The sequence below is a fragment of the Oryctolagus cuniculus genome, chromosome 20 (assembly GCF_051225735.1).
Source record: "Oryctolagus cuniculus isolate XC-2025 breed Fujian yellow rabbit chromosome 20, ASM5122573v1, whole genome shotgun sequence".
Classification (NCBI taxonomy): domain Eukaryota; kingdom Metazoa; phylum Chordata; class Mammalia; order Lagomorpha; family Leporidae; genus Oryctolagus; species Oryctolagus cuniculus.
Genome location: NC_142886.1, coordinates 26,268,800 through 26,284,108, shown reverse-complemented (window position 1 = coordinate 26,284,108; position 15,309 = coordinate 26,268,800). Strand labels below are relative to the sequence as shown.

The following is a 15,309-nucleotide window of genomic DNA, read 5'->3' as shown; positions in this document are numbered from 1 at the left end:
ACCTCCGTGGAAGGGCGGTTCCCCCTGCCACTTTCCCCACTTCCGCGGGGGAGCGGCACACCGGGCCGGCTCTCTCGGGGGCTGCTCAGATGTTATCCGGATGTTCCCCTTAGATGTTCCTGGTGCATGTTGTCTCTCTCCTCCTTTATAGTCCTCTTCCACCAATCCCAACTCTGCTACCCACACGCCGAGTACGCTGCTCTCCTCCAATCAGGAGCAGGATCAGCTCCTGCAGGTCATCACTCAAGTTGGCGAGAGGCAGCTGCGTAGAAGTTGTTTACTCCTCTCTCAGCACCATATTGTGGGGGAGCAGATGCATAGAATAAGTCTTAATTCCAGTAACTTAGTCTAGTCCGAGTTGCTCCCCACACAGCCCTAGCCATTGCAGCCATTTGAGGAGTGAGCCAGTGGATAGAAGACTGATATCTCTCTCACTCTTTCTCTCCCTCACTCTTTCTCTCCTTTTCAAATAAATAAAGGTATAGTTTTAATAACCATACTTAAAAATAAGCCTGAAAAACTCTATGCTCACCTACAACTGTCAGGGGAAAAAAAAAAAAAAAAAAAAAAAACTTCAAGAGAATTTAAAGAAGGCAATAGAATCCAAACAGTAATACAACATAATGTCTGCATCCAATTTTAAAGATTATTCTACAGGTTATGAAACAGAAAGAATGTGGCCCACATACAACAGGAAAACCAGTCAGTAGAAACAGACCTAGAGATAACATATAACAGAATATGAAGTAAATTTTAAAATGGTTACTATAAACATACACACAGGATCGAAAGAAAATCATCAGGAAAATAACAAAAAAAAAAAAAAAAGAAAGAAAGAAAAAGAAAACATAAAAAAAGACGGGATTCTCCAGATGAAAAAAATGAAACATCTGAAATCAAACTTTCACTGTTGGAATCAACAGTGGATTAAAGCACTGCAAACACAGTGGCTTCAGGGACAAAAGGAATAGAAAACCGTCCAAAGGGAAAAAGAGGGGAAGGAAGGCTGAAAAAATATGAACGTGCCAAGCTTACGGTAAATATAAACCCATCTATCATGCAACCGGATTCCAAAAGAAGAAAGAGAAATAGGAAAATATATTTAAAGTAACAATGGACAGTGGCTGTTGAAAAGCAGACATAAAAAGATAATTTAAAAGCCAGCAGAGGGGGGTTGGAGCTATGGTGCAGCAGGTTAACGCCCTGGCCTGAAGCACCAGCATCCCATATGATCCTCAGTTCAAGACTCAGCTGCTCCACTTCTGATCCAGCTCTCTGTTATGGCCTGGGAAAACAGTGGAAGATGGTCCAAGTACCAGCGCGGGAGTCCCAAAGAAGATTCTGGCTTCAGATCAGCCCAGCTCTGGCCGTTGTGGCCATTTGGTGAGTGAACCAGTGGACGGAAAACCTCTCTCTGCCTCTGCCTCTCTGTAACTCTGCCTTTCAAATAAATAAATAAATTTTTTTAAAAAGAGTAAAATGTATGACAATAACACAAAGGACAGGAAGATGAAATGAAAGTACATTGTTTGTGAAGTGCTATATCATGTCTGAAACAGTACAGCTCTTGTGGATATTAGACTATGATAACTAAAAGATGGATGCTGTGGGCCTAGGGCAACAACACTATAAGAAGTGAAACAAACAGGCAGGAGAAATTAATTGATACAAAGAAGGCAGGAGAAAATAGAAAGGGAACAAGAAACACAATAGGCAAATAGAAAACACATATTAACATGGCATATTTCAACCTAGCCATATAAAAATACATTAAGTGCAAATACCCCAAATATTCCAATTAAAAGGCAGAGCTTAAATTTAAAAATTAAGACTGACTACACACCATCCATGAGAAATCCACTTCAACTCTAAAGGCATATATAAACTAAAGTTTAAATAATGGAAAAAAAAAAAAAAACCATGCAAATACTTACATCAAAAAGAAAGATTTCAAGTAAACAACCTAATGTTAGCATATCAAGGAGCTAGAAAAATGAGAACAAAATTAGTAGAAGAAAGGAAATAATAAATATCAGAGCAGGGGCCCAAGGACTTGGGCCATCCTCTGCTGCTTTCCCAGGAAAACTAGCAGGGAGCTGAATAGGAAGTGGATCAGCCGGGTCTCGGACTGGTGCCCATGTGGGAAGCTGGCACTGCCGACAGCAGCATTACTCATGTCACAAAGCCGGCCCCCAGGAATCAGTATTTTTTAAATGTACATAATACTCAAAGCACTCTACATATTCAATAAAATACCTATCAAAATACTAATGACATTCATTCCTCACAGAACCAAAAAAAAAAAAAAAAAAGAACCTTAGAATCTGTATGAAATCACAAAAGACCCTGAATAACCAAAGCAAAAAAATAACTTGAGCAAAAAACTGCTGGAGGCATCACACTACTTGATGTCAACACATATATATTTCAAAGCTACAGAACTCTAACAGCATAGCACTAGCATAAAAACAGACACACAGACCAATCGAACAGTACAGACAGCCCAGAAATTAATCTAAACAATAATAGCCAACTGATTTTCAACAAAGGTACCAAGAACACAATGGACAATTTCTTTATTAAATGGTGATGGGAAAGTTGGATGTCTTCATGTCAAAGAATGAAATTAGATCCTTCTCTCTAACCACACAGAAAAAAAGACAACTCAAAATAGATTAAAGAGGTGCAGTACTTAGCCAAGTACTTAAGATGCTGGTTAAGATACCCACATCCCAGGGCCAGTGCTATGGCACAGCAGGTTAAGGCCCTGGCCTGCAGCGCTGGCATCCCATAAGTGCACCGTTTCATGTCCCAGCTGCCCCACTTCTGATCCAGCTCCCCACTAAAGCACCTGGGAAAGCAGTGGAAGATGGCTCAAATGCTCGGGCCCCTGCACCCACATGGGACACTCGGAGGAAGCGCCAGGCTCCGGATCAGCTCAGCTTGGGTAGTTGCGGACATTTGTGGAGTGAACCAGTGGATGAAAGACTCTCTCTCTCTCTCTCTCTCTCTCTTTCTCTCGGCCATTTGGGGAGTGAACCAGCAGATGGAAGTCCTCTCTCTCTCTACCTCTACCTCTACCTCTCTCTGTAACGCTGTCTTTCAAATAAGTAAAATAAATCTTTTTTTTTAAAAAAAGGGTGGGGGATAATTAAAAAGAAGAAAAAAAAAGATACCCACATCCTATATTGGAATATCCTGATCCCAGATTCCTGCTGATGCAGAATAGGGAGGCAGCGGTGATGGCTCAAGCAATTGAGTTCCCATCACCCTCGTGAGAGACCTGGGTTGGGATTCCTGGCTCCCAGCTTTGGCCCAGTCTAGCCCTAGCTAATACAGGTATTAGGGGAATAAACCCACAGATGGATAGGAACTACTGCGCTAGTGCTCTCTCTCTCTCTCTTTCCATCTCTATCTCTTTCTGCCTCTCAAATAAATACATAAAATCTTTTAAATGCATTACAGACTTAAATGTAAAACTCAAATCCATGAAAGCAAGCAAGCAAACAAACATATGGGACAAAGAAAACATACGAGGAAAGCTCTATAACTTCAGTCGGGGCATTTTTCAGACTTGACCTCAAAAGCACAGGCAACAAAAGCAAAATCAGACAAATGAGATTACCTCAAAGTACAAAGCTTCTTCATGGCAAACCTATGGAATGAGGGGACAACCTATGGAATGAGGAGACAACCTATAGGATGAGGGGACAACCTATAGGATGAGGGGACATATTTGCAAATATACATCTGATAAGCGGTTAATATCTAAAATATGGAAGGATCTCAACTCAATAGTAAGAAAACAACCCAATTACAAAATGTGTGAAAGACCTGAACAGATACTTCTCAAAGGAAGATATAAATGACCCACAGACATGTGTAAAAGTAACATAAGGGAACTGTTAATCAAAAACACAATGAGATACCACTTTACACCATTAGAATGGCTGTTATCAAAAAGACAAAAGATAACAAGTATTGGTGAGGATGTGGAGAACAGGGAACTCTTACATACTATTCGTGACATTGTAAATTAGTATAGTTATTATGAAGAATAAAAAGTCCCTCAAAATTTTAAAAATAGGACTACCATAAGATCTCGCAACGTCTCTATTGGGCATATATCCAAAGGAAATGAAAGCAGTTTGTTGCAAAGATTTTACATTCCCATATTTATTGTAGCACCCACAAAAGCCAAGGTACAGAGTCAATCTGAGTGCCTACCAATGAATGAATGGATAAAGGAAACATGTATCTATATACACAACGAAATATTATTCAGCCATTAGAAAGTTAAAGACAGAAGATGTGACAACATGGACATTATGTTAACTGGAAGAAATTAGGCTCAGAAAGACAAATACTGTATGGTCTCACTTAGGTAGAATCTAAATGACGGTGATCGTACAGCAGTAGAGAGCAGAAATGTAACTACCAGCAGGGTTGTGAAAGGGGAGGAGAAGAGGGGGAGACGCTGGTCAGCAGATGTAGGACCAAAACAGGAGGAATAAGTTCCGATCTATTATATAGCAGATGATCACTAGAGATGATACATTATCCTCTTCTAGGTATTCTCACTAACAAACGGTAACTGCGAAGTAACACCTTAGTCAGCTAAATTTAACTGTTCCACAGTGTGTATACATATATTTCAAAACATCAAATTCTACTTAATAAATACATACAATTTTATCTTTCAGTTAGAAACACTTCTTTACAGCAGGGGTAAGGAAACTTTTTACTGCTAAGGGTGACTTGGGTATTTATAACATCATTTGTACATGCAACATCATAACACACAAAATTATCAACTTAAAAATTAACCTACTATAGATTTATTAAATTTTTTAAAAGATTTATTTATTTATTTGAAAGTCAGAGTGACACAGAGAGAGAAGGTAAGGCAGAGAGAGAGAGAGAGAGAGAGAGGCCTTCCATCCACTGGTTCACTCCCCAACTGGCTGCAATGGCTGGAGCTAAGCCAATCTGAAACCAGGAACCAGGAGCTTCTACTGGGTCTCCCACATAGGTGCAGGGGCCCAAGGACTTGAGCTATCTTCTACTGCTTTCCCAGGCCATAGCAGAGAGCTGGATCAGAAGTGGAGTAGCTGGGTCTTGAACCAGTGCCCATATGGGATGCCGACACTTCAGGCGGCAGCTCTACCCACTACGCCACAGCGCCGGCCCCAGACTTACTGATTTTTGAGTCCTGCCTATGGATGCCTTGGCATGGCCAGACTAAATGATTTCGCAGGGCTTATATGGACTGGACATTCTCCAATCCTGCTTTAAAGGTAAAACAATGGAAAGAGTCTGCCGTGGAAATCTTAGGCATAAGAAAGCTGAAGTGCATTGTATACACAACAGATGAACAGACTGCAGGACTAAGAACATTATCAGGGATTAAAGAGGAACATTTCCAACAGTAATAAAGTCAGTTTATCAGAAAGATAAAACAAACCAAATGCTCAGGAACCCAATAACAGTTCCAAAACTGACAGAGGCAAAAGGAGAAACAAGGAAGTAAGTAAAGCTACAGATAGGTCTGTAAAGATAAAGACCACCTAGGAAATGGGTTAACGGCAGAAGATGCAGGGAAGACTGTTGCTTTCCTTGATGACTAAAACAAGAGCAGTTACTGATTTTACCCAGAGTCATTGTGTTCCAAGCAAGGCAGGATTACACAGCAGAATATTAACTCAGTATAACCCAGCTTATCTCTTCTCCTAATGCACAAGTGTGCATCCTGGCTAAGCTGCTTCCTAGGATCCAAGCAGTGCTGGTCGTTTCTGCCAATGCTTCTTGGTGACTTGTAGCTTCCTTTATGTCATTTTGGACTGCACTTCTATTTTCCCAGCTTACTGCTTGAAATTTCAGCAAATCTGAAGTCTGGTTTATATTTACTGCTTGAGGTCATGAGCAACTTAATAATAGCAGAACCGACAGCGCAGCATTTACAGGAGTTAGGGAAGCATCTGTGTCTTTTTTATAGAAAAGCCTTTATTTCAACAATATTTTGCCTTTGACTGGATAACAAGGATTTGGTATGAGAATTAAGACTCAAAATGGGAAGAAGAATAAAAAAAGACAGAGCAGATCTAGATGACACTGTCAATCTCCATGAACGAATGGACATCTACAGAGCACTCCAGCCAGCAATAGCGGAACACACACTCCTTTCAATGTACGTGCTAAATTCACCATGATAAACCATATTCTGAGGGAAATCATTAAGTTTCAATAAATAAAAAAGATTCAAGTTATCAACTTATGTTTACTGAGCTCAACAGAAATCATCAGTAACAAAAAGATCTCTGGGAAAGCCTCCTTGCTTAAAAACTAAATAACATACTTCTAAGTAACCTAGGGGCAAAAATAAATCTATAGGCAAATCAGAAAGTACGTTAAATAGAATAAAAACAAAAGCATAATAATCAAAATGTGTAGGGTGTTGCTAAAAAGGAACTTGGTATCAGATTGGTAACATATATTCAAAATATCATAGATCTAATAAAAAAAGCTGAAATGATAAAACTCCCGGGGTTGGGGGGAACATGAGAAAAAAATTTGTGAAGACAGGGATGGCAAACACTTCTTAGATAGGAAACACAAAATACATAAGCCTTTAAAGAATCTGGTCAACTGGACGTCGCTGAAATTTAAATTGTCTATGGCCCAGGTCCTTGGGCCCCTGTACCCACAAGGGAGACCTGGAAGAAGCTCCTGGATCCTGGCTTCAGATCAGTGCAGCTTCCAGCCGTTGCGGCCATTTGGGGAGTGAACCAGTGAATGGACAACCTCCCCGCGCCCCCCCCACCCCCACCCCGGCCTCTGTCTCTCTGTAAGTTTGCCTTTCAAATAAATTTTTTAAAAATTAGAAATTTAAAACTTTTAAGATTTATTTTATTCATTTGAAAGACAGAGTTACACAGAGAGGTAGAGACAGAGAGAGAGGTCTTCCATCCACTGGTTCACTCCCCAAATGACCACAACAACTGGAGCTGTGCTGATTCAAAGCCAGGAGCCAGGAGCTTCTTCTGGGTCTCCCATGTGGGTGCAGGGGCCCAAGGACTTGGGCCATCTTCTACTGCTTTCCCAGGCCACAGCAGAGAGCTGGATCAGAAGAAGAGCAGCCGGGACTAGAACCGGTGACCATATGGGATGTCAGTACTGCAGGTGGCGGCTTTACCCACTACTCCACAGCTGGTCCCAAAACTTCTGTTTTTGAAAAGCCACTGCTAAATACAATTGAAAAAGCTAGCAGCAGACTTAAGAGTAGTGCCAACGCTGTGGCGTGGAAGGTTCAGCCTCTGCCTGTAGTGCTGGCATCCCAAGCCCTGGCTGCTCTACTTCTGATTCGGCTCCCTGCTACTGGCCTGGGAAAGCAGTGGATGATGCCTGGGACCTTGGGCCCGTGCACCCATGTGGGGGACCCGGAAGAAGCTTCTGGCTCCTGACTTCAGCCTGGCCTAACTCCAGCCATTGTGGCCATCTGGGGACTGAGCCAGCAGATGGAGGATTCTCTCTCTCTCTCTCTCTCTCTCTCTCTCTCTCTCTCTCCTCCTCCTCCTCTCTCTCAATCCTTCTCTCTATATCTCTGCCTTTCAAATAAATAAATCTTTTAAAAAATTTCAATATAAATATAATTAAAAAAATAAAAATGCTGAGAGCATATGAATAGATGCCCAGTATCAAAAGCAACTTAAGGGGTCAGCACTGTGGTGCACTAGGTTAATCCTCCACCTGCGGCGCCAACATCCCATATGGGCACCGGGTTCTAGTCCTAGTTGCTCCTCTTCCAGTCCAGCTCTCTACTGTGGCCCAGGAAGGCAGTAGAGGATGGCCCAGGTGCTTAGGCTCCTGCACCCACATGGGACACCTGGAAGTGGCTCCTGGCTTTGGATCGGCGTAGCTCCGGCCATTGCGGCCATTTTGGGGGTGAACCAACGGATGGAGGATCTTTCTCTCTGTCTCTCTCTGTCACTGCCTGTGACTCTACCTGTCAAGTAAATAAATAAAAAATCTTAAAAAAAAAAAAAAAAGGCAACTTAAAATCATCAAGAGTTACACAAGACTGTCTAAACTTAAAAAGCCTGGCCAGGCCGGCGCCGCGGCTCACTAGGCTAATCCTCCGCCTGCAGCGCCAGCACCCTGGGTTCTAGTCCCGGGTTGGGGCGCCGGTTCTGTCCCGGTTGCTCCTCTTCCAGTCCAGCTCTCTGCTGTGGCCCGGGAGTGCAGTGGAGGATGGCCCAGGTCCTTGGACCCTGCACCGCACGGGAGACCAGGAGGAAGCACCTGGCTCCTGGCTTCAGATATGCGCAGCGTGCTGACTGTAGCGGCCATTTGGGGGGCTGAACCCACAGAAGAAGGAAGACCTTTTCTGTCTCTCTCTCACTCTCTAACTCTGCCTGTCCAAAAAAAAAAAAAAAAAGCCTGGCCAATACTAAGTGCTGACATGGATGGGGGCCAATGGCAACTTTCACATATCATCAGCAAAAATGCAAAATGATACCTTCACTTATCATATGACTCCTCTCTTCCACTGCTAGGTACTTGCCCAAGATAAATAAAATCATAAGTTCACATTGAATTGCACACAAATGTTCAGGGCAGCTTTCTTAACAGCAGCTGAAAACTAGAAATAATTCAAGTGTCCCATTGCTATATTTGCATGATGAAATAAAACATAGGAATAACAAGAAATGAAATATCACTTTACACAATAACATAGATAACTCTCCAAAATACTAAGCCAGACTAAAAAAATCCAGACATGAATGAGTAGTACTGTATGGCTCCATTCATATGAAGTTCTAGAAAAGCTACCATGACAGAAAGCAGATCAGCTGACGTCTGAGGCCCACTGTCACGATGCGGAGGCAGGGAGGGGGACAGCAGGGGCACGAAGGGACTTACAGAAGTCACAGGAACAGGCTCGATCTTGACTGTGGGGTGGCAGTGGTTAAACTGGTGTTTATGTAAATCATTAAACTATACATTCAAAATGGATGCATTTTATTATATGTAATGATTAAAAAGAATATATTTTTAGGCACAAATACAGATGACAAAACAAATTTTCAAATCAAAGTAATGATAAACACACAATGCAAGACAGTGTGTAACCCTTGACTGAGGGACTAGTTAGGAGGCTGGCAATGGATTTAAAAACAGGGAGCACTGTGGTGTACCAGGTGAAGCTGCCGCCTGCAGTGTCAGCATCCCATCTGGACACTGGTCCGAGTCCCAGCTGCTCGACTTCCGGTCCAGCTCTCTACTATTGCCTGGGAAAGCAGTGGGAGAAGGCCCAAGCCCTTTGGCCCCTGCGCCCGTGTGGGAGATCCAGAAGAAGCTCCTAGCTCCTGGCTTTGGCCTGGCCCAACTCCAGCCATTGCAGGCATCTGGGGAGTGAACCAGCAGATGGAAGACCTCTCTCTGTCACTCTGCCTTTCAAACAAATCCTTTTTTTTTTTTTTTTTTTGACAGAGTTAGACAGAGAGAGAGAGAGAAAGAGAGAGGGAGAGAGAGAGAAAGGTCTTCCTTCCATTGGTTCACCCCCCAAATGGCCACTACGGCCAGTGCTGTGCCGATCCGAAGCCAGGAGCCAGGTGCTTCTCCTGGTCTCCCATGCAGGTGCAGGGCCCAAGCACTTGGGCCATCCTCCACTGCCCTCCCAGGCCACAGCAGAGAGCTAGCCTAGAAGAGGTGCAACCAGGACAGAATCTGGCACCCCAACCAGGACTAGAACCCGGGGTGCCAGCGCTGCAGGCAGAGGATTAGCATAGTGAGCCGTGGCACCGGCCTAAATAAATCTTTTTTTAAAACAATAAAGTAAAAATAATTAAAACAGGGAGAAATAATACACAGTAGATTAAACTGTTGTTCATGGTCTAGTTCTTGGGCTGGGTAATATCCACCACAATACACATAAATAAACAGAGTAAGGAAGGCACCACATGGGGAGTGGTGACGCAGTGTGTCACAACTCATCTGGATGATCCTTGGGCCTGAGGTACAGACTTTCATATATGTATAGAAAAAAATATAGTCACCTCACCCATATATTTCCCACGTCTCAGATGTAGGAAATATGCGAATAAATCCACCTCTCCGATCATTCTCTTCCTTCACCCTCCGTAAAACTTTGATCTAGATAGAAGAGACAGAAAATAAAATGAATGCCTCCTTTGAAAACTGAAATCCCAATGAATTCCATTTAAGATGCTGTTTCCAGAGAATAAACTTTCCCCTCATTAAGCTCTCTCTTTTCCTGGTGAGGTGAGTTGGACGTGAACACCAAGACTCACTCGCTCACGTGTCCGGAGCCCCGGGTTTAACCACAAAGCCCTGAAACACGGTCTCTTTACCTCCTCCATTGACAGGCCAAGCACAGAACCACCTAACTTCCCCGGCACCTTCTCCCGGGCTGAGCCCACGAGGTTTTTCATTTCTGCATCACTGGCAGAGAGTGGACGGGAACGCTAAGGAGAAGGAAATGAAAACAAACAAAATCTAAAAGCAAACCAGCTTGCATCACCTTACCTCATTCCCCTCAACATCTGTGTCTTTCCTACTGGTCATAAACTCACATCCATAGCCCAACTTCTGAAATTCATCTCTTAGCCTGGAACACTGGGAAACAGATGACAGTGAGTAAACTCAAAAGCAAGAAGAAAAAAACAGTGGGAAAACACAGCAGGTTGAGAGAGAAGCAAGCAGAAAAAAATGAGCCAGTACCTACTCCTTCCTATCTGGTTTTAGCATACAACCAGTATTTCAAGAATATGGAAAAACAAACTGAAAATAGCCTCCATAGAAATTAAATTTATTGGTTCCAGTATATTCTTTTCAGAACTGGGAAGGACAGTTAGGAGAATTGAGACAAAAGGCACAAAACCGAGGAATGATCTTGGGCCACTGATGAACAGCTGGGCTGTGGGACGTGTCAGGACATGGGAGAGGAAACATTGAGATCAGAGTCAGACACAGAAGAGAACTGACACGGAAAGGCTCCAGCCTAGGAAACACTGACAGCTGCTGGACCTCAAGACACCTGGGACAAGGATGACTGCCCTGGTACGCCAAGGAGGCAGCCACGCGGGCCACGCTCATCACGGAGCCCAGAAGTGATCCGGGCCACTTCCGCTTCTGAATGCTGGCCAGAGGTGTCATCTGAGTACACGAGTACTACAGGGTTTTGATATTACATGAGCTGAGCCACAGGAAGGGAGCATGAAGCATGATCACACACTTCTACAAGAAGATGAAGGGACTGATAAGACAAAAAAATCTGCCAAGAAAAAAAAAAAAAACAAATAATTCAAGAACTACAGGTACAACTGTCTTTCTAGATTTCTAGAAATAATTTTCAACCAGGAAGGTGGCCACCTTGCAAGAGAAGAGGCCTCAGAATGAAACTTCCTTTGCTGGTAGCTGCATCGTGGACTTCCCAGACTCCGGAACTGTGAGAGGTAAACTTCTGTGCTTAAGCTACCCAGTCACTAGTACTTTGCTATGGCAGCCTGAACACATTAATACACCCATGCATACAAAAAGCCATAAGTGGCTTTACCTTGGGACACAAGTCAGACCGCTACAAACTAATCATCAATGCTAGCATGGGAGTTATCATCACCATAGACTTTCAGGCAGGCAACTCCATAATGAGATACCTACATGAAGAAAAACTATGAAAGCAACAGAGGGAAGCAACTTGTGAAAGTAGGGTCTTTTGTGTGTTTAGCTTTTCTGTGGAATCTTCAACATCTAGAGCAGTACTTGGCACAGAGTAGATCAATAAATTATTTGTTGGGGCCAACATTGTGCAGCAGTGGGTAAACTGCCAGCTGCAATGCCAACATTCCATGTGGGCACTGGTTCCTGTCCCGGCTGCTCCACTTCTGATCCAGCTCCCTGCTAATAGCCCGAGAAAAGCAGCAGAAGATGGCCCAAGTGCTTGAGCTCCTGCAACCCATGTGGAAGACCTGGATGAAGCTCCAGTACCTGGCTTCAGCCTGGTCCAGCTCCAATCGCTGCAGCCATCTGGGGAGTGAACCAGCAGATGGAAGACCTCTCTCTCTGTCTTTCCCTCTTTCTGTAACTCTTTCAAAAAATAAATCAATCTTTAAAAAAAGCATACAACTTAACAATGGAAAAACAATAATTATTATTTGTTGAACAAATAGGTGAATGCATATCCTGACATGCAGCTCAACTGTGTCAAGAATTGAATTAAACTTGGCAGAAGGATCTGTGAAATTATTTTTTTTTCTTTCAGGCTCTTGGGAATACATTAAATATACCTGCTGGAATGAGAGGGGAATATACGGGAAAAGGTCATGATTTAAGAGGGAAACCACTATAAATAATAATTCTAAAAAAGCATTAAAGTGTGAATGCTTACTGAGTACAAAATTTGGAGAACTCAAAATATTAAATGGATGGTTTGAGGATTTTCTCCTAATCACATACTACTGATTGCTTGCCCAAAATTATTTAACCAGGTCACACACAACAGCATAGGTCCGATCAGATCATACACCTGCTCGCCAAGAGTCCAACAGCCTTCTTGCCTGATGCTATTCAAGGATACTGTAGAGTAAGCTCAAATTAAGTAAGGAGATAGCAAGAAATAAGCATTCACCTAAATATTATAATAAAAACAAATATTTTTACTTATTCAGCATTTATGAATAGAAAGAATGCTACCTGAAAGTCTTGACAGTCTTTATTTAAAATATTTTAAGAAATAATTACTTATTAGAATAACTTTAAGGAATGTATAAGTTTATTTTTTAGAACATGGGGGGGGGGGGGTCAGATCACTACTGAATGACATCTAATGGTCCTGCCAAATTTTTTTCAGTTGGTTTTAATATTCCTGGTTTCCAGAAACTGAGATAATGATCTTGGTGCCCTTCCGCTACAATACTCACCTACAGCACCCAAAATCTCTTAGGCTGCTCTGTCAATTACTTTCAAAGAATTGTCTCCATACACACTGACAGCCAGCCACTCCTTTGTTATAGCCTGCAACTGCAGCCTGAGCTCCTGTGTGCATGAATGAGCACTGCTATGGGTGAGAGGCACATGTGGGAAGAGGGGGCTGCGCTTCTGGCTGGGGTATTTGAGAGGTATGAGAAAGGGAGGGCTGAGACCTGAATTAGAGACAGAAGTGAGAGAAAATGCAGAGAAAGAGAAAAGGAGAGAAGAAAGATAAGAAAGGGGGGAAATGTTTATGAATTCCAAGGAGATACACTTGGGGATGAAAAACATGGAGAAAACAAAAGGAATCAGGTTGGTCTGAAAGTCTTTAGGACTATCAAAAATAAAGGCAAAACAGTCCAACTGAAGACATTCCTTGATTTTGACTTTGGGCAAAGTTCCCACAGATTGACTGAACACACTATGAAAATAAGGCTCAGGGCCAGTGCTGTGGCGTAGTGGGTTAAGCTGCTGCCTGTGATGCTGGCATCCAATATGAATGCTGGCTCATGTCCTGGCTGCTCCACCTCGGATCCAGCTTCATGCTGATGTACCTAGGAAGGCAGCAGAGGACGACCCAAGTGCCTAGGCCCCTGCACCCACATAGGAGACCTGGATGAAGCTCCTAGCTTCAGCCTGGCCCAGCCCTGGCTACTGAGGCCATTTGAGGAGTCTGTCTCTCCTTATCTCTATTTCAAATAAATTAAAATAAAAATTTAGGCCGGCGCCGCGGCTCACTAGGCTAATCCTCCGCCTTGCGGTGCTGGCACACCGGGTTCTAGTCCCGGTCGGGGCGCCGGATTCTGTCCCGGTTGCCCCTCTTCCAGGCCAGCCCTCTGCTGTGGCCAGGGAGTGCAGTGGAGGATGGCCCAGGTGCTTTGGCCCTGTACCCCATGGGAGACCAGGAAAAGCACCTGGCTCCTGGCTCCTGCCATCGGATCAGCGCGGTGCGCCGGCCACAGTGCGCCGGCCGCGGCGGCCATTGGAGGGTGAACCAACGGCAAAGGAAGACCTTTCTCTCTGTCTCTCTCTCTCACTGTCCACTCTGCCTGTCAAAAAAAATAAAAATAAAAAAAATAAAATAAATAAAAATTTTTAAAAATGTGTAACCTTGTTTTATATTTTTAAACAAAGAAACAAACCAAAAAAAGCTATTCTGAACTGAAGGAGAATGACTGCCTCTGGCAGATGATGTAGAATTTGAAGCATCAGACACATTTTCAACTGCCTTCTTACTACCCACGTAAGAATTCTGCCATGAAGATGTCTAATATCAGAAATGCAAGCCAGCACCGTGGCTCAATAGGCTAATCCTCCACCTGCAGCGCCGGCACACCGGGTTCTAGTCCCAGTCAGGGCGCTGGATTCTGTCCCGGTGCCCCTCTTCCAGGCCAGCTCTCTGCTGTGGCCAGGGAGTGCAGTGGAGGACGGCAAAGGAAGACCTTTCTCTCTGTCTCTCTCACTGTCCACTCTGTCTGTCAAAAAAATAAAAATTAAAAAAAAAATTAAAAAAAGAAATGCAACTTACGGCTCAGAAACCTGCCTAGAAAAGAAATCTTTAGGGGTGGCGTTGTGGCATAGTGGGTTAAGCTGCCAGCTGCAATGCCAACATCCCATATCAGTACCAGTTCAAATCTCAGCTGCTCCACTTTCAATCCAGCTCCTGGTGAATGCACCTGGGAAAGCAGCAGTGTAAGATGGCCCACGGACTCCCATATGGGAGACCTAAAAGAAGCTCCTGACTCCTAGTTTCAGCCTGGTCCAGCCCTGGCCATTGTGGCCATTTGGGGGGTGAACCAGAGGATGGAAGATCTCTCTACATATATCTGTCTTTTTCTTTCTGTGACTCTGCATTTCAAATAAAATAAAAAGGAAACATTTATGTCTAATCATTATTACAAAGGAAGAACTGATTTTGAGAAATGTGAACTTACTGAGACAAGGAACCACCTGTCCCCACTCAAAGCAAAAAGAAGCCAGTGTTGATTCAGAAAAAATCTTCTTGGCTTAAAGACAGCTGGTAAATACCAGTAATGAGAAGAACTTGACAAAAGGTAGAATATGAAAAAAGATGATAGATCCTTAAAGACATCATAATTGATGAGCAAAAAATAAAATCTTTTTAACAGAGAATGACACGTAAAGAACCAAAATTTCCCAATGCGGTTTTACAAAACTTGGAATTCTTCATTAAAAGCAAAGAAACTCAAGGTAACTCAAATTTGCATGTGATGCATCTTGTTATCTACAAAATAAAGAGTAAAATCTATTTTAAAAAGCAAAATGAATTAACGCTCTCAAAGGAACTAAAATAGAAACCAC

The 15,309-nt window shown here is 43.1% G+C and overlaps 1 protein-coding gene across 26 annotated transcripts in view; it reads right to left on the bottom strand.

Annotated features, from left to right (window-relative positions):
• Positions 1-15,309, bottom strand: part of TTLL5 (tubulin tyrosine ligase like 5) — a 278,203-nt gene that overhangs the window by 181,790 nt on the left and 81,104 nt on the right. For 18 of the 26 annotated variants that reach the window (XM_070065290.2, XM_089322397.1, XM_017349414.4 and 15 more), the window contains 2 exons: positions 10,371-10,484; positions 10,061-10,152 (listed from right to left, as the gene is read on the bottom strand). The exons of 1 other annotated variant lie outside the window; for it this stretch is intronic. In XM_070065290.2, coding sequence (XP_069921391.1) covers positions 10,061-10,152; positions 10,371-10,484 — 206 coding nt within the window. Of the gene's footprint in view, positions 1-1,934; positions 2,315-10,055; positions 10,153-10,370; positions 10,485-15,309 lie in introns of those variants that run through there. 7 more of the 26 variants (XM_089322404.1, XM_089322408.1, XM_089322402.1 and 4 more) reach the window with 2 other exon arrangements.